At 31.8% G+C, this 26601-nt stretch overlaps 1 protein-coding gene across 2 annotated transcripts in view; it reads left to right on the forward strand.

Moving 5' to 3' along the window:
* Positions 1-26601, forward strand: part of LOC119635094 (serine-rich adhesin for platelets) — a 189051-nt gene that overhangs the window by 143157 nt on the left and 19293 nt on the right. Inside the window, exons 6-14 of one of the 2 annotated variants that reach the window (XM_038029663.1) lie at positions 10022-10228; positions 10953-11098; positions 11206-11356; positions 17602-17732; positions 18289-18448; positions 23701-23943; positions 24021-24146; positions 24448-25823; positions 25968-26460. In XM_038029663.1, the coding sequence (XP_037885591.1) occupies positions 10022-10228; positions 10953-11098; positions 11206-11356; positions 17602-17732; positions 18289-18448; positions 23701-23943; positions 24021-24146; positions 24448-25823; positions 25968-26460 (3033 nt within the window). Of the gene's footprint in view, positions 1-10021; positions 10229-10952; positions 11099-11205; positions 11357-17601; positions 17733-18288; positions 18449-23700; positions 23944-24020; positions 24147-24447; positions 26461-26601 lie in introns of both variants that reach the window. The other variant, XM_038029662.1, reaches the window with a different exon arrangement.

Consider the following 26601-nt stretch of genomic DNA (forward strand, 5'->3'; position numbering starts at 1 on the left):
AAAAAAAAAAGGCAAGAACGTAAATCCATAGTGTTAGAGGAATAGAATTAAAGTTAAATGGAGAAAATTCTATTGAATAACCTTTCAATTGCTTAATTGCTATTTAATTTACTTGCTTTCTTTGTTCTTTCAATGGAAAGCGACCGATATTAGAGCGGAATGAATGGTGAATGGTGTATGGTGTTTAAATTGAAATATTTTTTATTGAAAAAAGCGAAGAGTGTGAAATAGAAAGAAAATATTTTTTAATGTACTTAGCGCGTTACAATTGAAGCGAATTGAGAAACCTATCTTGTGTCTTTCAACGACTTTTAAACATCATCCATCATCCGTTATCCGTCAGCAAACCTGAACAACTCTGAAAACCTTTCAAGTTTTCATTATACACAACTTTTAATTTTTATTGTCACAAGTCCTTGTTGTAAAATTTCTTATTTAGTCTTATTTATTTAATAATTATCTAAATATTCATGCAAAGCGCCTTCCATGTGCAAAGATCTAATAGTAGAAAGGCTTTCAATATCAAAAACGGCCATGGATGTACATCTAGTCATAAACACAATTAAGTGGTGAACAATTTGAGAATTCGTGCAAGACAAGAAACAATTTTAGCATTCTTGACTTAGGTGGTTTTGGTGTTTAGTCTTGCAAGAAAAGAAAGGCCACATTCGCTGAATTAAAATTAAAAAAGTACTTTGCTAAATGTCTGGAATTTGTCTTGAGTAACTTCTGATCAATTAAGCATTACTTGCATTCTCTTTCCAGCTTAGTCCGCATGGATTGGCCTATTATTGAAGGCGTAGAATACATGATAACATAAAAAGTGATAGCTTTAGCTTAGCTTTAGCTTATTGTTTATAAGTAAAATTTTTTAAACGAGGCTTAAGAGTATAGTTAAACCGATTTGGGATTTGTGGATAGACAGGTGCATAATATAAACCATGTTTTCGAATGTTACGGGGCATATAGACGCAATCTGCAGTCAAAGAAGCAACCAAATGTTCTTGACCTCCAAGCTTAGTTGTAATTTTGCATTCAAATATTCTTCTAGGTACAATTTCCTTTATATGTGGCATACTAAATACTTATCAATAAGAGATTCAAAATTTTGACCAATTCTAAAATTAAAGTGAATAGCCCTGTATAAACTTTATTTCATCTCATATCTCATATAGACGCCAATTAGGTAAAGGTTTCATATTAAAAATGATACCTAAAAGCATGCAAGAATAGGATTTATAAGTTATTCACAAAAAGTAGGCAATAAAATTTTTAATTTTTCTCTTTTTTTTTTCTTTTTTTGGAGTAAGTGAAAATGGAAAACTGCTGACTGCTTTTATTAAGATTAATAGAAATTTTAATCATATCATCCTTTTTGCTATTCCAAGGACAATTCTTAATACACAAATTTTTACTTTAGTTTCTCATGCATTTAAAATATATTTTTCATATGAGTTCTCACTTTTTTTTATTTCTTCTCTATAGGGATTTCATTTCCATTACAAGGCCATAAATCTCAATAATTTTAATACTAAGTTCTACTGCGAAAAATTGCAGCTTTAAATGGTGACTTTAGTTAAAAATACATATATATATACATATATATATGCCGCACACACATTTGAATTAGTTAGCATCGCATTGCTAATACTCGCACCATTAAGATCACTTTATATGATAAGACGTAGAATTTATGAGATATTTAAAATAAAATGACAACAAATGTTCATAAAATTTTATAAATGCTGATAAAATATATAAAATGGTGTCTAACAAACATCAAATTGCTAAGCAATCTCAAAAGTATTCTATGGAGATTTTTATAAACTAATATACAATTGACAGCAAACAACATAAGAAACTTAGTTAACTTACTTCGGCGAGAATTATTGAAAGCTTAGTAAAAGTTTTTTTTTTTCTCTCTCTCTCTCTTTTTCGATATAATTAAAATTTATCATATACGCCCTTGGGGACACTTTTCAACTAGAAAAAAAAAACAAAGTATAAAAAGTAGACTTTAAGTAGCTTAGTGGCAAACAAGAAAAAGTTACCCATTATTAAATAAAAGCACAAGGCTTTATAGGTCCATTACGTACACGCATACATTGTTGTTTTTTCTTTTTCTACGCTACGTTAAAAGCATTTGTTAGCCGACTGCCGTTGTTTATTTTCACTCCCTTATGTGCTTTGGTTTTATTATAAACATCAACTTCAGTATGTTCTAGAGTTAGTCTGCTCGCATTGTTCTAATAAATATACCCACGAGACTGGTCAAGCTGTTTCACATAATGCCAACCAATGCTCATAGTTTATGTTCAACTTATATGCCAAAACGGAAACCTCCGGCAAATAGCCAAACAAGACACTTGAGTGTGCCAAATATATGAATATATGAGTTTCTAGTCAACATTTGTATCGTTAATATACACATATATAAACATGTGCGTAGTACATCCATATGTATATATATATATATATATATATGTACATATATATAAATATATAAAATTTATTTGTAATTTGCTATGATAGCAAAAAAAAAAAAAAAACTAATACTCCCCTCACAGACGCATTTCGAACACGCAATCATAAGTTTTATCGTATTATAATACGAAACGAACGTGAGTAGTGCTGGAGTGAGTACCGTTGGAGAGAGAAAGAGCGATTCAACACATTTGATTAGCACACGTAGTACAATAAAAATTTTAATAGCATTCGCCTAATACACTCCCACACGGATATAATCGTTTTATATTAACTTAAAGGTTTCTTTCTTAGATTTATTGCATGAATTAAATACTTTTTGTAATAAACCGATGGACATTTCGGTTATGTTAATTTTGTCATTCTTTTGATCAAAATAAAAATTATAAAACAAAGATTCAGAATCAAATTATTTGAAGGACAACAATGAAAGTTGAGGAAGAAACCCAAAAACTCTTCAACGAATTTCAAAGGAAACCAAAATATTTGATTGTCTAAAAATATGCTTTGTCCCGAAAAACACAATTTGGAACGAAAGAAAATGGACCAGTCAGCCATTATAGATTAGCTTATAAAAATCACGTGCGTTACTTAAATGCAAGTGAGTTTCGTTGTCCGTCTAAGCTTGAGGGAAAAGGTTTCATATCAAGACAATCGATCAGCTTAATCAGCTTGATGATCTACTTCAATTAATATTGCAGTGCTTTAAAACCAGAAATTGCATTATGGTACTTGCTGCCAATAAAGAACAACAACACCCCACATCTCACATAAACGGTGGCGTCATTTATATTCAAATAATAAATGTTTTGTCTACTTTTTCCTCATAAATAAATAAAATCAAATTGTAAAAGTGTACATTAGTCTAGAACTAGAAAAATAAAAAAAGTAAATCTATATCATAATTTGGGATAACAGGAATGACGCATTCCCGTCGATTAGCTTGACTTTGTAATGTTCGGTTGCACTGTGTAAAAACTTTCCGAAATCACTTAAATGATTGCAAAAGGCTTTCTAGTTTCCAAATTCCCTAATTACTTATTTCATGTATGTTTTGCTAGAAGTAATCTCTACAGGGCATAGAACCCTTTTTGAAATACGAACCGCACTGGTGAAAGGATTGTCAGGCAAGTGGGGATTCCTGAGACACAGGAATAGTTTAGACTTGCCTTTTAATTTCACATAAATAAAAATAAAGGCTTATATCGATATGATGGCAAAGACGATGCATAAATGTATATAAACATATATATTTATATATATATATATATATTCATATATATATACAGTATGTAGAGGAATTGCTTTTCACTTACTCTGTATTTTTATATATACATTCTAGCAACTTTATTGTTGCAAATATTTATCCCTTATCCAATTTTCATATTTTTTAAATCATATATAAGTTTATTATATAAACTTTTTATGTATAAATAAATTTTAACAGTTGACGAATAATTAAGTTTCTGCCCATTCTAAAGTAATTTGTTTAAACTTTTTAAACTTGAAAGTTTGCTTTGACGTCCAAAACACTCTTCGTCTCTTCTATTGTTGTTCTATGCCAAAAAAAAAAAAAAAAATCTCATTATGCATAAGCTATAAATACATTCCCTCATAAGCATCAAAATGTGTTAACTCCTCAAGGCTGTGTATCGTATAAACAGATTATTTCAGCAAATAAAACACAGCACATTAAATAACGCTCATGTCAAACTATACTCACACTTGGTTAAATCATCGTTCTAGATAGACGTGTGCGTTTCATCAGATGTTGCGGGAATAGACATCCCACGTAGTGCTTAAGTAATATGAAATTTTCAAATAATTTAAAATTTTGTTTTGTTTGCATTTATCTACAAATCATTTCTGTTTAAGCTTTGCTTTATATGCCAGGGAAAGGTATTCTCTAAATACAGCTAGAGTTAGTTTAGAGCTTAATTAATTTTTTTCTTATTCAGAAAATTTTTGATTTTTTCTATTGGACATAGATTTTTGTGTTTCTCTTTTACAGATACTCCACTTAGCCATTAATGTATTATAAGGGGCTTTAAATTATTAAATTATTATTTTATCCCGGACTGAAATCTCTTCCCTAAATCGCTACTAACACTTTGTTACTTAATCGTGCACTTTATTGTTAATGCAATAAACTTAGATTTGGACTTAACACTACGGATTATCCCGAGGTATTTAATGGAAACACTTTTACCGACACGATGATGTATTAATTACTAACCTAACACTTTCAATTCTATTATTCGACTTGTACTATTGCTACTAGGTAGCGAAAGTCAACTAACACTTACAACATCACCTAGCACTTCATACATCACTATCCTAATCAGAGTCCGGCTTTATTGTTAGCTCACCAAAACGAATAACGAGTTGCGTCGTCATAATGCCCCTTGTAAATTGTTCACTACATTTTCTATCCAATATAAGTTAATCTTCACTTTGGATACTATTTTCTATCATCTGATCCGTTCTGTAAATGATAAGAGGATTATCCTTTGCCCTTTCTGGAATATTTATGAAGAGCTAATTTGCTTAACGAAACAATCAGTCGCAGCCAACGATTAAATAATTAGCACCACTTCGCCTAAGGCGTTTATTCATAACACTTTTCATGTTTTCATATAAAGACTTTTCCGAAAACCCGCCTTATATGGAAAGTTTGGGTGAACAGAAAAGTGGTAGCAGTAGTAGGCTGAGTGGAAAAGTAGATGGCGGACGTCAGCCAGGCAGACAAACTTGAATAATAAGAGACGCGTCTATCCCAAAACCCCTTCTAGCTGTTGTATGCATCTCAACAAATTTAGTATACTTTTTCTCGAAGGCGGTGAAGGGTATAACAGTCTGATAGTATTGCTATTGTTTTGTTGGGTTCTTAGATGTTTCATGATATTCCGCTTTGGAATTTTCCAGGGGCTTTCCAGCCATATCGACACTGATAAATCAACACTAGTGCTGGCATCTAATTGCTCTAAAAATTATCTGTATTTCAATATACTAAAATTTCCCATCCAGTCTTACTCGTTGAAAGTCTCATTACCTACGATTGGTTCCATTTCCATTCGTATTCTACTAGCAACAATTGCCAAAATCTTAGAATCTTGTATTCTTGTATTCTTGTGTTCTTAATGCACTCTTAACCTATAAGATTAGAACTCGAGATGTGCGTTCTGGTAAAATATTGAAACATTTTTGAATAAGTTTCGGGAAACATTTGAAAATTTCATTTCACTTACTTTACCCAAGAATTGAAAAAATTTACTCTCAAATTTGATTAAAATAAATATTTAATAGAAATATTTTTTAATAGCCAATGTACCCGCTTAGGCGAACTGTTCCCCAACATTTGTTAACTTAGCTATGTTACTTATCTGCAGCGGTATCGTGAAGAGTTCCAAAGTCTTTTGTAAATGTTGGTAGAAAGCAAAGCATTTTTTAATGCTACTGTACGACGAATTCTTGCTAGAGCAGTGCAGTAGCAATATAATTGAATTTTTCATTAGCCGTCGAGTACGAAAGAGTCCAGTTGTTCTAAGTCGAATTTAATTAAATCTAGATTCTGTTTTTAGAAAACATTAGCGTCAAAGTGCTACGAATAATATTTTAATTTTCATTCAAATTCAAAGCAAAAATTGTTTATCTTTCTATAAAAGTTCACGTACTTGCATATACGTATATACATGCATGCATGCATACATGCAAATATATTCATCATGATAGATATGCGTAAACAAGTATTTGTACGTTTTATAGGTTTATGTGCGAGAGGAAACTTTTAGTAAATATTGCATGTTTTTGTTTTTATTTATATATGTGTATATATACACATATATATATATCCATATATGTATATTTATTTATTTACATTTTATTTTTTTCAAAAATTTTGTTCATAGATGTGTTTTGTGCTGCAGTTTAATATAATTTGATTTTAGTTTAATTTTGTTAAAAAACATTTTTCAAGTTGAGTGCTTGAGTTGAATTTAATTTAATTTGGATTTCAATTAAATGCATTTTTTTTTTTTTTCATTTTCCTTCGTTTTATTCCACACAACAGATTAAATATTTAATTAAAAAAAAAAATAAAAAAATAAAAGAGGAAGAGGAAGAAGTTTTCGTCAAAATACTGATTAATTTAATTAATTCATTTATATTTATTCTATGTGTAGCGTTCAATGTCACCGAAAGTTATATATAAATTTAGATTGAAATTCAAATTCCCAAACTGAGCCTGAGTGTGAGTCACTTGGGCTCTATGTTATTTAGTTTATGCATTGAAGACTTTTCTTCGTTTGTTCGCGTTTCTAAAACTCTTACGTTTGCGGATGAACTCAGTCCTTGACATTGATGGTCTGCAATGCGATTTGCCATCTTTGTATATATGTTCTTGATCAGTGCGAAATTCTGAATTGATTAAGCCATGTCTGTCCATCTGTATGGTGTTCGTTGTTCACACTTTCTTGGTCGCACAAAAGAAAATATCGACTTGAAATTTGGTAAAGTTTTTGTATGCAGGGCCAAATTGGTTAGAGTAGATGCCCGCAGTGGAGCATAAACTGAACGCAAGTCCGCTATTTTTCTTAATTAAATTTGTGGATTTTTGCTTTTCACTCAGAACTTATAAAAGTAAGAAGTCTCACGTTTTTCAAATTTACTTTACGAAGCACTCTACCTCGTTACGTGCAAAAATGAAAAAAAGTCGGCCACGCCCACACCAAGTTACAGATTTTATTTTTTCACTAATTTGAGATTTTTTGCTCATTTATCATAAGGCAGACAAGAGAGAATGTTGAAAACTATTTTGCACATTTCTCAAATGAAGATCTGCCTAAAAATGGATTCATTCTAATATGAATGTAGTAGACAGCGCCATCTGGTGGATTAATTTTTTCTTATTAATACCAGCGATATGGGTATCAAATAAAAGAACTTGGAGACTAAAATGCGAAAAGCGTAATGATGGGTATGCGACATTCGTCTCCTCCGAATATAGCTTTCCTACTTGGTATTTTTCCTTTTCTTTTCATCCTCTTTCATTAATCGTTTTGAACATAGTAATGGATAAATGATATTCTTTCTACTCAAAATGCGCTCAAAATAGGATCTTGGATCTGCTCGCATATAAAAAGCTTCAGATCTGCAAAGGTTAAAGTTTCAAATGCCAGTATACTGCCCTACAATTATGTGTTATGTCGAAATAACAAGTCTTTGGATCATTGAAAATTTCTTCTATGCTCACAATGTTATGTTACTCTTGACTATTTAAAGAATCATTTGAGCGCCCTATCACCCGTTAAAAATTAACTCTTGATATGAATCAAAATCTATCTTTTTTATTATAAAGTTTATATAAAATGTTGTCATAGACTTCTGGAGAACAAGTACCAAAGTTACGCTTGTGGAACAATTAAGTTATTCGATATGAATAAATTTTCAGAATAACAAAAGCAAAAAGAAAGGGGAACCATTCGTCGTCTGGATTATTCTTGCTCTTGTTTTCTTTTTTATTTGCCTTCAATATGGCATAAGTGTGTACAAATGTGTGAGCTTTTACTTATCTCGTTTATCTGATTGCAATTACTTTTAGTCATACATTCATACATGCATCCAATTATTATTTTTAAAAGAATGATACAAATATAAACCACATCACAAAAACCACATCATCATGCAACTATTTATACTGAAAAGGCCGGCCTATGAATGAAATTAAAAACTTTTTCTCAAAGTATGTTTTCCTTTTAAAATGGCATAAGTATAAGAATAATATTATTAGTAAACATGTTATCGAAACAATATAATAAATAAATTTATGGGTAAAACATTTAAAGGCAGAGATCATCGCAAAATCAATAAAATAAATGCTATGTATGTTTGTTTATGTGTGAAATTATATTAAATGTTAGAAAATTTAAATATGTATTGTGGATATGGAAATGTTTATATAAATGGATAAATACAAGCGTGATAGGCAGAAAAATGTGCTTCTCCTTTCCCGCACAATTAGCGGATAACAAGCCAACGAGGATATGCTCACTTTGCCAGCAAGCTTGTATCGAACCATTTTTTTTTTTTTTGCCATCTTCGTTTGAAAAAAAGAGTTTCTCGACAATTGGATGATACATCGATGCAAGCAAAGTGTAATCAGAAGGAACTGAGTGGCGCGTGGGTAAGCCGCAATGGCTACAAATTCTCAGTTGAATACCTTCAATGCGCCCAAGAAACGGTTTCCCCGTATGGACAGACAGGTATCTTGTAAAAAAATGATCTTGTTTTCGATTGCTTGATTTTTGTTGTTAGCAACGCATCCTTTACAGTTAGGAATCTTGATCAGTTCATAGCAAACCAAACTGCTGGTCCTATCAAATATGGAGCGTCCCCTTTCTGTCAAATCCTTTCTGTCGCTTATGGATGATTGCTTACAATAATTTTTTTGCGCTAAGGTTTCTCAAAATAAATCCACGTTTCAACAAAGACTATCGGCGAGTACGCGTCACAAAAAATTTGGCACAAATTTCAACATAACGAACACAGCGAAGAAATCCTACGCCAGCACTTTTTTCAATTTGTCAATAAAACGTGTTTACCGCAACAAAATCTCATAGATATCAAATCTTTCTACACTACATACAGCTTTCTGATCTACAAATTTGTTCGAGTTTCCAAAATTTCCTACATTTTATGTGAGAAGAACGCATGGAGAGCATAAAATCACTTGTGATCAGCGTGTATAATGCTATCGATTTACTCATACCATGCCATTCGGATGGCTGTGTGTCCATCTGTTTACATTACGATTACGATCTCTGGACTTTTCCGAGAAGAAGTAACTTATTCTGAAATTTTTACTTATCCACTCAAAAATTACTGTGAAAATGCTTTCATCCCTTTATTCATTCACTCACCTTAAGCTTTAGAAGTTAAAATTTGATCGTAATTTTTTTTTTTTTTTTTGATTTTAATGAAATCTCGTCCTCGGAAAACTAGACTATGTAAAAATGGTTTGATGTTTATTTGAAAACTTTCTGCTCAGTAGTATGCAATCCTGATATCATTTACGATATTTACACTATTCCCAGACCATTTTAAGGCTAATGATGCTATCAAATATCGTAACAAGGAAAATATTAATGCTTTTCCAATTTTAGAATGTTCTCTCAAATTTCAAGTCAACTTTTCCGCATTTATATTCGAGTCAGCAAACTAATCTTTCGATACGCTAAGCGATACAAGTAAAATTTTCAAGGAAAAATTTTTTGAAATCAATTGATTCTTTCAAGTCTCTTGTATGCATTTAATTTGTTATTGTTGACTGCATAAACACAGATCAAACAGATAAAATTTTTGTATAAATTTTTAAAATGAATTTATGTGTTTGTGGTTTCTCTATACCCGTTAGTTACTAATGAGAAAGAAAGAAAGAAAATCATCAGCCGGACAACATATCGATCATATAAAATGTAAAACTTTAACATGCAATAACTACAACCAGCACTTTTGTGTGCATGAAATTTGTATTTTCCAGGACGACCTGAACCTATAGTTACGTGGATGAATGGTACGCAGCAATTAGAATCTGGCAACGGCGTTTCAATGGGACGTCACGTTACCGTCAATCGCCTAGAGGTGCCACACATAACACGTTCAGCTTTGAATAACACCTATCGTTGCCAGGCATCGAATACAAAACTAGTACCACCAGTGGAACGAAGCATACGCATCGATATGTTACGTAAGTACCGTATTTTCCTCTCCATTTTTACACTTTTACTTTTGCACTTTTTTCAATTGTTTATATACATACAAGTTTAGTATTAATTAAAAAGTCTATACGATGGTGATGTCGGTTGGTAAAGTCAATGCCATGTTGTGACACGAAACGAAAAATGTTAAAAAAGAAAATGATGATGATGAAGAAGAAGAGAGGAAAAACAATAATAACAGAAAAAAAAAATAAAAACAAACTCAATTAAAATGATGTGAAAATGTGCGAATGATAAGCGACGTTTTCAATGCTGGTGGGCCACCAGCCACCACCACCACCACTACCAGGTTAATATAACCTTTCAGTATCAGAAAGTGTTGCTTTCTTTCCACCATAATTCTCGCCAAATTGTTTAATTTTTGTTACTAACTGTGTGACATATTGCGTGCATAGCAATACAAACGAGATATATGTGAACACGACATAATGCCAACAAGTTTGTTAATACAAGAGCCTGGCATTTGTAATGACTTTTAAATGCAGGTTGTTATGCAACCAAGATTGCATGCAGATAAGCAAGCTTGCTAGCGCACGAACACAAACACACACACACACATATATGTATATATATATATATATATATATATATATATATAATTGAAAATGCAAACATTAATTTACTACTTTTATATTATCTTTTTATCTTTTCATTCTTATATGTATATATGCATATATATAATCCCGTATGCAGTGAAGCCCACATCAGTGAATTTAACAAATAAGCAGAAAGTCTTCTCATCCGGTATTCAATATAATATGACTTGTATTGTTGATGGTTCAGTACCGGATACGGAAATCAAATGGACTCAAAACAATCGACCATTTAAACGTGGCGCTGTAAGTTTCATTAAATTCGCATTACGTCATCTGGTTTGATACATTACTTAATTCGAATGCATATTGATTTTAATTTAAAAAAAAAAAAAAAAAAAAAAAAAAAAAAGCTTACCGTCATTCAAACTAATGGTAAAGTGAAATCAACTTTAACCTTTAATCCTCAACCCGAAGATGATGGGACTCTATTAAAATGTGAAGGATCAAATCCACGTTTACAAAATTCCGCTCTCGAGGACTCCTTAATGTTAAATGTTATGTGTAAGTAATGCAAAAAAAAAAAACAAATATTTTTTTTTGTTTTCTTTAGTTCAAAGTGTATGTGTTTTTTTTTTTTTTTTTTTTTTTTTGTCTTTTTAATAAATCGGCTTTATCAGATATAAAAAAGGAATTCTTTTTCTGCCTTAAATAATAGGACGATCAAGCACGGAGACAGAAGCTCGAAATTTATTTTCAATGAGCTTGAGCTACCGCGCGGCCCAAGTTTTCAGATTTTTTTTTTAATGAAAATTCACTTAAGCACTTATAAGCGATAAATATCTTCATGAGGTCTAAAAAATCAAAGTTTAGCTTAAAATATGAAAAAAAAATATCACTGTTTTTTCAAAGTTCTCACAGTTTCTAATTTCTTATGAGCATGTATGTGTGGTTAGATTACAATTATTTCTTAAACTTGAATTCAAAATTGATCAAGGAATGTTTGTGCCGGACTGTAACATCTTGTCTTGGCATGTAAGCATAAAGCCGATGATGTTCTGCTGTTAACTTTTGGAGAGAGTTGGAAGAATTTGTGCTTCAGAAACTTGTGAGATGTCATGTCTAATGCCCCGCTGACGTAAATCATGAATTGTTCCCTTAATCATTTGAAGCTCTTCGTCATCTGTACCTTGTATTCAAAGGAACTTTAACTAATGAAAATTTTCAATTTCATATTTCGATGAAAGTCCGATGACTCGATATATATATACATTCGAATATGATTTGATAATAAAATGTTTATTTACAGAAAGTTATTGCACAAAAAAATGCAATTCATCCGTGAACCTTTCTATTGGACGGTAGTAATAATATAAATACTTTCATATATTTATATAATAATATCACCCACGCCCAATAGCATCCACCCGCTTACACCTAACACGTCAAAGTAAACTTGTAAGACCTTGTTTTACTGCTGCTGGCTGACATAAATTTCGGCAACTTTTTGTTTTTCCTTTTTTTTTATGTTTTTTTCTTTTTTTTTTTTTGCCTTCGCATCCACCTACTCTCTGTACTCTGTATAGGTATATAGTTAGATAGGACTTGTAAATGTGTGTAGTATTTGCGTGTGTTTGAAACATGCATTCGTATTCTTTTTTGTTTGTTGTTGTTGTTCCATTCATATGTGTGTTATGTTCTGGTTTTTTTTTGGCGGTGGAAAATTGTGTATGGAAAAGTTTTGCTTAATTTGCATTTTATTGTATTTTGTATATATTGTTGTTGTTGATGTTTTCCTCGGTTTTTCTATTTTTTTTCTTTTTGCTGTTACTGCTGCTATTTTGTTATTATTTCCCCAATGGCAATACATGAATTATACTTTTTCGTTTAGAAAAAGTTGTCTTTTTTTTTTTGTTTTTTTGGTTATTTTTTATAAACAAAACAATATTTTTCTTTTTTATTTATTTTTCTTTTTTTTTTGTCAAGCTCTCCCCGAACTTTTTTGAAAGTTATCAAAAAAAAAAAAATACAAATTTTGCCCATTTTTGTTTTTTTTTTTTTTATTTATTTTTATTCCCTTTAAACAATTGTTGTCATTATATTTGTCAACACACAACAAACATGCAAAGAAATTGTACCAGTGCATATGAAAAAAAAGAAAAGATAAATGAATTCTAAAATATACAAAATTTTCCAAATAAACTGTTAGAAACATAAATATAAAAAACTAACAAAAAAAAAAAAAAAAAAAAAAAATATATACAACATTGCCGTCAAAAACATTTTCGCTTAGATATGAAAAAATAAACTGTCAGCCGTATACTGGCCCGGCCGTCAAAGTGAAAAGAGCAAATATGTTTGAAAAGTTAAAACGTTTCCACCGCTAGAAGTGCACTTGAGCGTGCATATTTATTTATGAATTCATTTATGCATAAACCAAGTTGGATCAAATTTTTATTACACTGAGAATATTAGAACGATTACAATTATAACTCTTGTTAAATTGCTCCATAAACCTAAAGCGAACGAGAATTTTAATTTTTAATTGCTGGCATAATACAGATGTCTAATAAAACCATAATTAAAATTCTTTATGCAATTCGTAATTAATAAGAAGTACGGACGGACGGACTACACGATGTTGTTGCGATAATAAATATCCAAATAAATAGCTGCCTTCACTTTATCGTTTAATTATCATCCCATCAATGGTCTGAATTTTAATATGACAATTAATACATACATGTACACATTATAGTCGTATTAGAAGTATTTTTCACAAATCTATTTTTAAACATTTTATACCTTGCAATCGGAAAGTGGAATGAATATATTTTTAATTAAAAAGACTCTTTTATCAAAATCAAATAATGCTTTTGAAATGAAGTGCCATCGATAGCCACTGTTTATACAATAACTTAATCAAAAAAAAAAAAAAATTTGTTCATAAATTATTATGAAATTTCGAGAGGATATGAATAAATTCATTTAGTGAAAGGTCTTAAAAGACTACTGAACTGATTTGTAAGCGCATTGAAATATTGGCAAAAAGTCCGGGCAATCATTATCGAGTGCATAGTGAGATCTAACCTAGAGACGGTCTCTCCTTCAGAGATGATGCATTATATTCTTTCATCAATGTCAATAGAACGAGTCTAATGGTAAATCTTAGATAGTCTCTGACACCTTAGATTTTGTATGCGAAGAGATTCATAAAAAATTTCAACTTTTTTAACAAATCCATCAATAATTCTGTAATAATGTAAATCTAATCTACTGAGCTTTTTACCCATTTTATCCATAGAGTTATAATTTTTTATGTTGCATTATGTTGCATAACCTACGACGTCTTACTCATATGACAAGAACGTATAATTTTCAATGCTTAATAAAAAAAAAAAAGTAACTGAACAAAAAATGATTTTTTGGATCCTACCCCAATACTGATTTTCCGAAAATTGATTATTTGTAAAGCAAAAAAGTCTTAATTTTATTATATGATGACGAAAATTGTCTCGTAATATTAATTGCATAGAAAAATGGACCATTTCCGACTATATTTCAGACTTTGCCCTATGTAAGGATTAAACTTTTATTACAGTAGGTTGCGTTTTGGGCTCACTCACCCATATATACGCACATGAAAGATATGCTTTTATATAGCAACAAGATATAATTTTTGTGTTTTAAAAAAAAAAAATAAGAATCGTCTTAGACAAAATAACGTAGAGTATTTAATGGTCGGTCTTGCCTCATTATAAAACTCTTCGTTGTTTTTTTTTGGGGGGTTTTTGCGTTCACTTCTTCTCCTTGACCGAAGAAATCCAAGCAAAAAATCTAAATCACAAGTTTTTTCCCATTGGAGAATTTCAACAGAGAACAGAGGGCGACATGAAGCTATGTCAACTAAATATCTCATATTACGCTTTAATTTTAGTTTAAAAAAAATCATTCTTTTTTCAAATCAAATATGTTTCGAAATCATTTACACTTAATTGTCATACCGTCCAAAATAATTGCTTTAAAATCCATATTAAGCATTTTCAAGTCATTAAAAATACAAAAGACGGAGAAATCATTTATAAGTTTTGCACAGAAAAAAAAAAAACAAAAAAAAGAATTCCCAACAGTTAAGCTTATCAGATTTACGAAATTATCTCTTGTTAAACATCGTATTGACAACTTTTCTAATTCTTTTAAACAAAGATGTTGACTATCAAATTTCATTCATCTTAAAAGTTTGATATCATTTGCTTTTATATAAAACTAATGAACGTACCTTGCAACTAAGAGATGATAACTTTTAAATTACAAGGAATTTTTTTTTATTTTTATTTTTTTTGAATTTTCTCTTTGATTTCTATTATATGTGTGTATGTATGTATGTATGTATTTATACATGTATGTATATAATATATTTCATATTCATTTTTTATATATATATTTTTATATTTTAATTTTTTGTATACTTGTGCAATATAATATGTTCTTCTTTCCATCTAAATTGACTGAATGCATTTCGTGCCTGAAATATTTTAAGATAATATTCAATAATTTTATGATGTTCTTAAGTAAAATTTGCAAAACTCAATAGTAAATAAAAATTAACGAAATAAATTTTATATGCTAATGTCATCACGTCATCATTCATTTTGTTTGGTATTCAAACTCGTAAGTTTCAATTTTGATATTTGCACCAAAAACTTCGCAACCCCTTCAATACCTATGAGCATTGCACTGCCTTGTAGGCAGTCCCTGCTAGGGACTGTCATTCCTATAGATCAATCAGAAGTAAAATATTACATTGATCGAGAGATCACTTTATATAATATCTCTCCATTCCTATCCCTATATTCGACAAAGCGAAGCATCAATCGAGTGTGACTCGATTCCGAAGAGCAGACAACCTTTCATAAAGCTACCCATTAGTGAACAAATATAATACGTATTACTAAAGACAGGTCTTATACGCATTCAATGAGTAGTAGCAAATCCCAAATTTTTAATTAAAGCCTATATTATAAATTTTACAAAGTTGTTGTAATGTACATGAAAGGCACTAGATGGCTTATGAGCAAAAAAAAAAATCAATGCAGTGCAAATATCATTTTACGTAGGAATTGAAAATTTATTTATTCATTTCTTTGTTTGTGTCTCGACATCGATATGCAAATATCGCAAATAATTTATTGCAATATAATATTAAATTATTAATAATAAGAGATCAAAAACAAACACACTTACATACTATTTAATTATTTAGAAAATAAATGCAATACTGATAAGTTGAAAATGTCAAAAAGTTTGCCTTTAAATGTTGTCTGCATTTTCGCGACACCAATAATTCACAGACGGACAGCTCGACTATGAGAAAGTTTCTCGTTATATCAGCATCATTATCATCCTACACTTGCAAATACTATAATTAAGAAAGAAAGGGAGTTAGGCTATGTGGGGAAGTCATATATAGTAAAGCATGAGCAATGACAGTAACAGTAACAGTAACCGTAACAGTGATGTCATTCTGGCACTATGAACGAAAGGACGTTTATATATATATGTGTGCGGGTGTGTGTGTGTGTGTGTGTGTGTGTTTGTGTGTATATGTATAAAACTTTAAATAAAATTTTCATTCAACTAATTAAATTTTCTTTTTATGCATGGCACAGACTGTAACGACTGCTGCTATATGAGATGTGACAGATTTCTCCTCCGGCTCCTGTTTTTTTCATCCTTTTTTTCTTTTTTTTTGATTTTTTTCTTTTCTGTTCTTTTTTTTTTTTTTTTTTTTGCTTTCCCTAGTAATGTCAGCCATTATCAAAAGATAAAGCGACAAAGATGACTTCTGGCTGATGTTAGCACTCATTTTGGATAATAAATAATAGAGGAATAGTTGGTTAACTCTCGCTCGCTTCTATTTTTTTTGTTTTTTTTTCTTGCATTTTTGTTTTGATTATTTGCGAAACCGAAAACTTTTGCCAACAAAACGTTACTTATCAGTTTTTAAAATTGAATTTGCCCTTATTTGTGTCAGCTTCAGGAAATAAATTTTTATTTTTTTTTATTTTTTCTTGATTTTTCTCACTATCCTTGTTTTTCGATTGTGACTCCTCTATTGCTTGCATTCGCATGGTTTTTTTTTTTCGGTATTGAAGCGTGTTTAGTTCAAACATATATTAAAGTTAATAGAGGAAATGTTAGGGAATCGTTTTGATGAAACAGTTTAAATTAATTCCGTGTTTGCAACTAATTCAAGCAATAATTACATCATTTTTTTTTTTTTTTTTTTAGCAAGAATCATTGCCTTCTTTATAAGCAAAGAGGCCATAGAGGCGGTTATTAGAAGTATGCCGTCGCGTGTAAAAGTTTAAACAAGAAATATTTTAAAAACCTATTGAAACAATTAAATGCATAGTAAAGGCTCTATATTTACTATTATAAATAATTACGGTAAGGTTTACGTGCCTACGTCTGAACATTGTAATCACCATCGTCAGTCAAGGTGACGTAGTAAATAAAGTAAAATATTAAAAAAAAGGTGGAAAAAAAACTTCCTTTATATTGATAATTAAAAATTTTACTACCTAAGCCAACAATATTTGTTAATTTATTTTATTTTGTTAACATTTCGTCTTATAATTTCCTCTATATGCTGCTGCTTACTTTTTGTTGGCGTGTCTGGGTTGTTGTTGTTGTTGTTGTTGTTGTTATGAACTTGTAACAATATTATGTCAAATTTGACATTGACATGAACAAACATAATCTGCGAACAAATCTTACATCATCATCATCATCATCCAAACATATAGATCCACCGCAAGTGACATTATCACTGGGCTCAACACTAAAACCGGATGATATTAAAGAGGGCGATGACGTTTATTTCGAATGTCATATTAAAGCAAATCCTAAGGAACATCGCATCACATGGTCCCATAATGTAAGTACACAAGTATTTAAAACACTTAAAATAACTATGAGGTTAGAAACCGAAAATCGCGAAAGTTTAAAAAAAAAAAAAAAAATCTTTTTGATCCGATTTGAATGACAATAAAGTTATTGAAGTATTGCTTTATTATTATGTGTGCCCTTTGTCCGGGTCGAAACGTTCTTGCAGCCTCGCTTGCACTAATTAATACTAGTTATGCCCTTCACCACTTGTGGTTCGCTTCGAGCGGATATATGTAAGCAGGTAGTAGGGCTTAAGATAGACCCACACCTTTTATTATACCCATCGATTCAGGATCATATTCTTAATTGAGTTAAGCCTGTCTGTCCGTCTGTCCGTCGCATAATATATTGCGTTACACATAACCTTCGCGGCGTTCACCTAAATTTTATAACATTTTTTCGCATAATATATGTAACCATCACGATGTTCACATATATGTCATTTAGGAAAAATTGCTGGTACGCATACTTTCTCAATTTTCCCCAGCTATAGGCTCATGCATGTTTTCTATTTATTTATTGCATTTTTTTTTTTATTTTTTTAGGGTGTACCCGTTACTCAAAATGTATCCTGGGGTATCATTATTTCAACGCGTTCGCTGGTATTACAACGTGTGGCTCGTGTACATGCGGGCTTGTATGCGTGTTCCGCTGCCAACGATCGTGGGGAAACCACAAGTGCTATGGTGAACCTTAGAATACGATGTAAGTAAAGATATGTTTTGCTCCCAAACTACTTTTCATATTTATATATACGCAACGATGACCTGTTAAAATATTTACGATATATGGTTACCGGTGAATAGTGATTAAATTAAATGAAAATAAATTAATGGTAAATAACTGTTCAACTTTTTTTTATAATATTGATGAGAATATTGTGAGAGAGAAAATTTACGTGCGCAACATGTGCCCATATTTTAATAAAAGATAACGATTGAAATGCCGATAAAAGTATTTTCCAGCAATTGCAAGTGAAAACGTTTTCCTGTCCTGTTCGTTGCTTTATTATTATTATTATGTAGATAAACGCAGAGAATGCAACATGAAAATCCAATGAAAAAGAAAGAAAAATAAAAAAAAAAACAAAAGAAATAATGGAAAAGAAATTCCATAAGAGTTTTACTTTGCAAATTTTAAAAGTGTGTATACAGTCATGGACACATAAATCTCATCACCTATTTGAGCTAAAATTAAAAGCAAGGAAATTAAGAAACTATCGCATGTTACTTCTTTTTCAAATGTCGGCGACTCCAAATACATTTTTTTTTACACCTGACATTACTTGCGGTACAGTGAGTAGAGTGAGTTTGCGCGGACGTATGTGAAGCCCAGGAGGACTTGAGTTCGATTCACCTTTAATTGTACCAGCAGTCAATTTAGAATCACTTTTTGAAACGATCTAAGCTTGTCTGTCCTTCTGATATTCTTATGATCAACTTGTATTTTTTAAGATATTATGATGGAATTTGGACCATTGAAATTTGGGATTTGCCCAAGCACTTTTTTCCCCACGAAAGTGTTGCAGGCTATTTAATGATGGGCCATGTTTCATTTTATGTGTAAAAATTTGTCACTGTACGAATTTTTTTTTGCTGGATTCTTATTTCAATTTAAAGTACATTTCTAGCATTTTTCATAAATTTTTTAATGAATCTTTACAGTTATACTCATAGTCAAGTCTATGCTATTTACATGTCCATGGCTGTACATATCTCAAAGTACATTATTAAGAGTAAATTTTTTCGGAAATTTTTTAAAATAATTGGAAAAGAAAAAGAACACTTGCAAACTCCTACTAAGATGCACACAAATCATTCCTTATGCCAATTTATCGTAAGATGAAACATATATACAACTTGCTAGGACACTTTCTATTAAAATATCGTAATTTTTCACAAATATTCAGACAAGCAGGCAGGTTATATCTATTGTATGAAGTTTATATCCGATATATCGAGATAGTTTATATCATCATTATATCAATGGGTCAAATATATATAAAACATATTTTATAAACGTAAAAGTTCAGACATCCGTATGTTTAAATGGAAGCATTATAGATGTAAAATGAAATATTTTTTAAAAACAAAAGCAAAGAATCCTATTTTTAAATTAATATTAACAATAAAACTTTATTCATAGACAATTTTTTTCTTTTATATACTCATGAGTAATTCTATTAGGTATATGATAAAGAAAAACTAAAGGTAAAACAGATGAAAATGATAAGCAAAAGCTGTAGAATGTAGAGGAATGTGAGAGATAAAAGAAAAATAATATAAATATAATAAAATAAAATCTGGCATTTTATAGGGCGAACGCAAGCACATCAATTACCTTTTAAAGTACAATGAAAAATTTCATAAAAATGTTTAAACAGAAAATACGTACTAGAAAGTAAAAGAAAGGAAGAAGAAAAAGGTGCTGCTTAGCAATATCTATGTGAGCTGTGTATGTAAAAATTTCCATCTTTCCAGTTTAAACATTGATGTGTTCACTTTTAAACTAGTATCCTATTATGTTATGTTAGATTCAGTCACAAGTAACTTCCGTTGTTTTATCAAATTTTCACATTGTTTTCATTGAATAACAAAATTACATTAATTTAACAATGTATTGTGAGATATTTAAAGTTTTCGCGTTTTGCTCTATTATTGCTTTTAAAAGTTTGTCGTCAAAGTGGGAAAGGGACGTCCCCGCTCGATTCGTATGTTAGGATTGTGTCTCAAGAACGGAATTTTACAAACCAATTTTCAACTGTCCAATCAGTTATCAGTCCTTCACGGTATACGCAGCATTTTTTTCAACTGTCACCTAAGCGCTATTACCTCATTTAAATTCTTAAAGCTTTATTGCCGAACACGTCGAATATTCACTTTTTGACTCTCCATTTCGGCGGTTAAGTAAAACTGTTGAAGGAAGACTAACTGAATTCTCATCTATGTAGGGAAAATAAAAACTCGTTTGTTTCGGTAAGTTATAGTGGGTGACAGCAATGGATGCTACCTGATTGTATCAGAAGTTACTTATCACTCGATCTAATATTTATTTGGTGTAGTATCGGAATATATTAATATGTTGGCCCCTTTTGTAATAGAGGGAAACATAAATGAGAATCCGCCTGAATAGCTTAAGGAAAAGAATCTCGACTAACAATTCAATCGTGGTCGTGGGTTCGAATCTCAAGTGTAGTGTAAAGTTTTTAACAAAGCCGATATCTTTCGATGCTAGTCTAAGAATTTATTTCTTTGGCTAATTTACTAATGATAATCCGAACGTTTCGATCAGTTTTAGGTAAAGCAATGGGGAAGCAATGACTATTTATTCTTTTGAAAAATGATAGTCAATACGATTCTTCCTAATCTAATTTTATTCACCACATTTAACCACTTAACTGCGTTATGACAAATACATAAGTGACGAGAAAAGTACAAGACGAATATATACGTCGTGATCTGTCCAATCCGTTTTTGAGAGATTTTCTCATAAAATTTTTATCCTTACAAATGCGTATTTATTATAGAATGTGCGTCAAGTTATTTGATTACAATCCAAGTTCATAGCAGATACACTATGTATATGACGAGTATATTCGTCATCACTAAATTTTTGTCGACGCAATTTAAATGCACCTTATATTGAATACGCAGATCTCTTAAATTTAAACAATCAAGCCTAACCTACTCTTAATAAAAAAATTAAATAAAATATTGAGAAAAGTGTTGGATACTTATTGGTACGGCGAAAATTGTAAAATCATATAAATATTTATTATATCGTTAGCATTGCTATTATTATTATTATTATTTCCATTATCATAACAATGCATAATTCATTAGCGGAAAAAATGCATTATAAAATTTATTTTATGCCGTTTTTTTTTTTTTTTTTTTCAAAAATGTTTCGTAATTTGAAAAATGAATAAATGATATCTAATAATAGATGAGTTTGTAAATGTTTTGTTGGGAAAAAAATTAGAGAAGCAAAGTAGAAAAAAAAACAAAAGAAAAAAACAAAAACAGAACAATTTTGATTTTTGCAAACTCATCATTATTACTATATCTGCTTGTTTATTACAATTTTATTCTTTGTATTATATTTTCATTTGAAATTTTATTTGCCCGCGTCGGGAAATTGCAAAATAATACGTGGAACATAGACAATAATGATAGAAAGATATTTGCGATAAAAAGCACGTTTGAGCGGATGGACGGACGATCAGATGGAAGTTGCTATACAGATCCATTATGTTGCCTTTGTTAGACGATGCATGTGTGAGATAGTTAAGTGTTATGCTTTTAATGATCGAGCATTCACTGTAGGTGCTGTGGACTTCTGCACTGTATATAGAACTCTTGTTTGCCGACTTGATATTCTCGCTTTTTATCTACTAAGCTATGCCGCAGCCCTGTTATCTAAACAATAAGATTTCAGTGGATGGTTTTCCTGAAGCATCTGGAAGCCGCAATTTATTGAGAAAAAGAAAACAAACTAGGATTGCCAGGCAAGGGTTATGTATACCGACTACTACGCATTCAGTGCCTCATACATGTAAATGATAAGCATATCACGGCTTTATTACCAGACAAGGGTTACGTATATCGGCTATTACGAATTGAGTGCGACATGCAGTAAGTGATAAGAATATCACTGAATCTAACTAAATCTTTTGATTGGGTGTCGCATGTACTTTTGACTTATAAGTTCGGGCGGGACTTTGACTTTTGGAAGTCCACTGTTGCTCAGATGAAATCCTACCTCTGTGGATGTTGTCAAGTCTGAACCGTGGTAGATGCGAAGTGGAGTGCCTCAGGGCTCGATTCATTGTTCCTATATGATTTCTTTAACACGTTTAAGCTAACTTCGTGTAAGGCCTACACATTTGCTTATGATTTGCAGATTTTATTTACGGTTAGTTTTGACCATTTGGAAGGATATCAAGCTAATATTGACTAGCATTTTAACTGTATTTGCCTTTATGTGGTCGTGAATGAACTTGAGGTACATTGGGCGAAATCATTTGCGATAACGTTTCGACCCCCGAATCTGTATCTGAATTGTAAATAGCTTGAAATGCCTGGGGGTGCATGTCGATAATAGGTTATGCTTTGATTGCACACATTAATGACTTTGTACTCTCTTGTCTATTTCCTACTTGGAAAGTTTTATTCTTTGACACCCCCCCCTTTATACACCCATTTAATTCATAAATATGGTGGGCAAAACTTCAATTATGCCTCTAGCAGTTCATAGTTCCATGAACTTCGAACCTGAGGCTATTATATAATCGTATAGTTAGATATTTATTCTCCTTGAGGCGATATCATCATATCTAGGTCTCCACGTTCTTCTTTCGTTAATTTTATTAAAGTTAGACTTCTCCTTAACCTCTAAAACATCATCCTGTGGCAGGAGTCGAGAGGAGCTTCTTTAATCGCTTTGCTTTTAGTAAGTCAGTTGGTAATAATCCTCTGTTGATTCCTCCAGATACGTGCTCTTTGGCCAAATCTTTTCAGGTAAGTGTCATAAGAGCTTATAATTTCCTTGCTAGGAGAGACTTGGAGCAATTTAAAGGCTCTTATCGCACTTACAAACATAGGCTTTTAACCTTCGCCATTAATAATGAGATTAGCTGCTTACATAGTATGCTACTTAGCTAGATGGAGGTGTGATTGCCTTATTTCCTTTCTTACTACTCTTGTTACCTTCTTGGTTCCTGATTCTTTTTTATTTACTCTTTATTCTTTCTTTCTCTTTTATTGTTTATTTATTTATTTTTTATTCTCTTTGCTTTCAATTTTCCTCTCTTCTCCTTTAGATTGCTTAAGAGCATTTTATATTATTTGAATTTATTATTGCATCTATGACAGACATTTTAATCTATTATAATAGGCCTTAATGGCTTTGAGGTTACATAAGCGCCAATAAATACATAAATATAAATATATTTTCAGATGCGCCCGTTTGCAGTACAAGTACAGTTATTGTTATTGGCGCGTCATTGGAAGAAGCGGTACCCATACCGTGCCGTGTTAACTCGGATCCACCCGAAATTGAATTTGAATGGACTTTTTCTAGTAGTGGCGAACACTTTGAAGTACCATCTGGGCATTTCGCTACAATGCAAGAACCGGCAACAACGGGTGATATACATCGTACGTACATTGAATCGAATGAAACGCATTTTGAAGCCTATGGTAAATTACTACGATGCGCGTGTACTGTACTGTACGATAAAAATCTGCTTCTTCTTCTTCTACTTCTATCGTTTCAGTGGAAACTGTTAGTGAATTAATATATATGCCAAAAGGTGAACGCGATTACGGTACATTAGCTTGCTGGGGTAGCAATTCTATTGGTAAACAATCAGAACCATGTTTATTTCAAGTTGTACCGGCAGGTAAGTTAAGAAATTGATTTTTATACAAACAAAAAATTTTAATTCTTGCTTGAATGAATAGTACAAAGAAATTCAAGTCAGCTCTCTAAGCTGCCACAAAAATTTGTATTATTACAAATCAATAAAAATTTTACTACTGTCGCTCCGCTCTCTCTCTCTCTCTCTCTCTCTCTCTCACTCTCTCACTATGTCTCCAATTTTATTTTGGACATTTATTAGAATGTTGCTTTATTATTATGGCTATTTTTCATGAATTTTTTTTTTTCTTTTGCTTTGCATTGTTTTGATTGGATTGCTTTAGCTAAACCCGGAGCTTTGCGTAACTGTACTTTGCGGCCCTATGTTGTGACTTCGGCTTCATTGAATTCATCGAATCAAACAACAATGCACGCCAATCAAATGATGATGGCTATGCCAACACAGTATGGGAGGCACGAATCAAATTTCCCGCATATGGAATATGTACGTGAGAGACATAATGAACAACAGCATCCGTATAACGTTAGTAGAAATAAAAACAGCAATAGTAGTGGCATTCGTGGTACTAATAGCAACAACAATAGCAATCAAATCAGTAGCAATAGAAAAGTTTACACTGATGACGTTAAGAGGACAAGCAACAAAATAAACTACAGCAACAGCAATAATGATGACAGCGCCAATAACAATAATAAGAGATCCACTAGTAGTAGTACAACCACTGCTATCAAAAACACCAACGGCACTAACAATAAAAGCATTAATCATGAGGCACAACAAGTTGGAAAAAACCAGTCAATAACCATGTATAACAGGCACCAACAAATGATACAGCAAAAATATCGTCAGCAAGCATCAACGGTAAACGTAAATAACGAACAAGAACAGCGTCTAAAAAAGCGTACATCATTTACCCCATCACAGTCGCTGGTGGCCTTTAAAGACGAACAAATTTCAAAGCAATCGAAAGGAAGAACAAAACAATCGCTAGAACAAACCACAAGTGTTAATAAGAATCGTCCGCATACCGTTGAGTCCACAAGCGAACGACCAATTGCCATTCCAGCATCGCAGTCGTTTATCAATAATCATCAAAATGATGGATTATCTTTGCCAGCGCAGTTAAAGGCGAATAAAAACAACAACATCAGCAATGATATAAAAAAGAAAAATCGCCGAAAACGTTCTTCAAGATATGAAATGCAATACCACAATGCTAAAGATTGTAAAAACGACGGTAGCATTGTTGATGATATCGCAAAAATTTCTACTGGGAAAGATCAACGTATTCAACAAGGCCAAAAAGCACAACAACAATATTGGAATGATAAAGATAAGAAAAGTAAAATTGGCAAAAACAGAAAAGTGAATTCAACTTTGTCACTGTCTACTGCAAAAGTTTCGGAAAATGTTATGGCAGCGGTAAGAACAATAAAAACAACGAAAATCTTACTAAACACCGGCCGTAAGAGTCATCATAACAAGTCTCTCAAAATCCAACAGAAACAAAAACTGAATAATAAAGAAATTCATCATCATCATCATAATCATCATCATGATTATTCCCATCCTCATCCTCATCCACATAACAGTAGCGAGCACCAGTCGGCTGCCAAAGAAAAACTATCTAAAGCGTCATTATCAATTGTACAGAGCAGACATATCAACAAACGAGAAATTGCAATTGGCCGAGAGAAGGTACAACAAGATAAATCTAGTGCCGTCAGCAGCAATGGCATGAGTTTTTCATCTTCTTCTTCTTCTTCTTCTTCTTCTTCCATTTCCATTTCCTCTTCTTCTTCTGCTTCTGCTTCTACTTCAACTTCGGCATTTACATTAAAGCAATACAGCGGCACAATTCAAGTAAAGGATGACAAACCATCAACTGCAGGCAATGGAAATGAACTTAATATCAAGCCTGATTCATTAAAATTGAATGATAAAAAACGTATACGCAAATCATTGACAGCTCGTAATAACAAAGAACGACATTTCGGTAAGATGCCCAACCTATCTGAAATTCAACTTAGCTCCGCATATATGAATGGCAGCAACGGTACTGAGAAAGTAAGGAATAGTATTGAAAACGATAATAATTGGAGTAAAGAAGAAGCAGAACAACAATCAAACTTGCCACCGAGTGCACCTAAAATAATCAGTCGAGCAACGGGAAATATCCAGCTGCCCACAAAACCATCGAATTCCGTTGAAATTATTAATAGTAGAGAGACATCATTGGCAGCCGTGGTGGCAGTTAACGCCGGTGACAGCGCCTATCAAGGGGATGATGAGCAAACAGAAAACATTGATGTTTTCGATAACAACAGTTCTATAGGTATTGAGACAGGTTCCGGTGCAAGCAGTAGTAGTAGTAGTAGTAGTAGTAGTAGTCATAGTCATAGTCATAGTCGTACTAGCAGTAGTAGTAGTAGTAGTAGCAGTACTACTAGTAACAATAACGATGTTGAAAACAAAA

This window comes from Glossina fuscipes, unplaced genomic scaffold, assembly GCF_014805625.2.
Source record: "Glossina fuscipes isolate IAEA_lab_2018 unplaced genomic scaffold, Yale_Gfus_2 3, whole genome shotgun sequence".
NCBI lineage: Eukaryota > Metazoa > Arthropoda > Insecta > Diptera > Glossinidae > Glossina > Glossina fuscipes.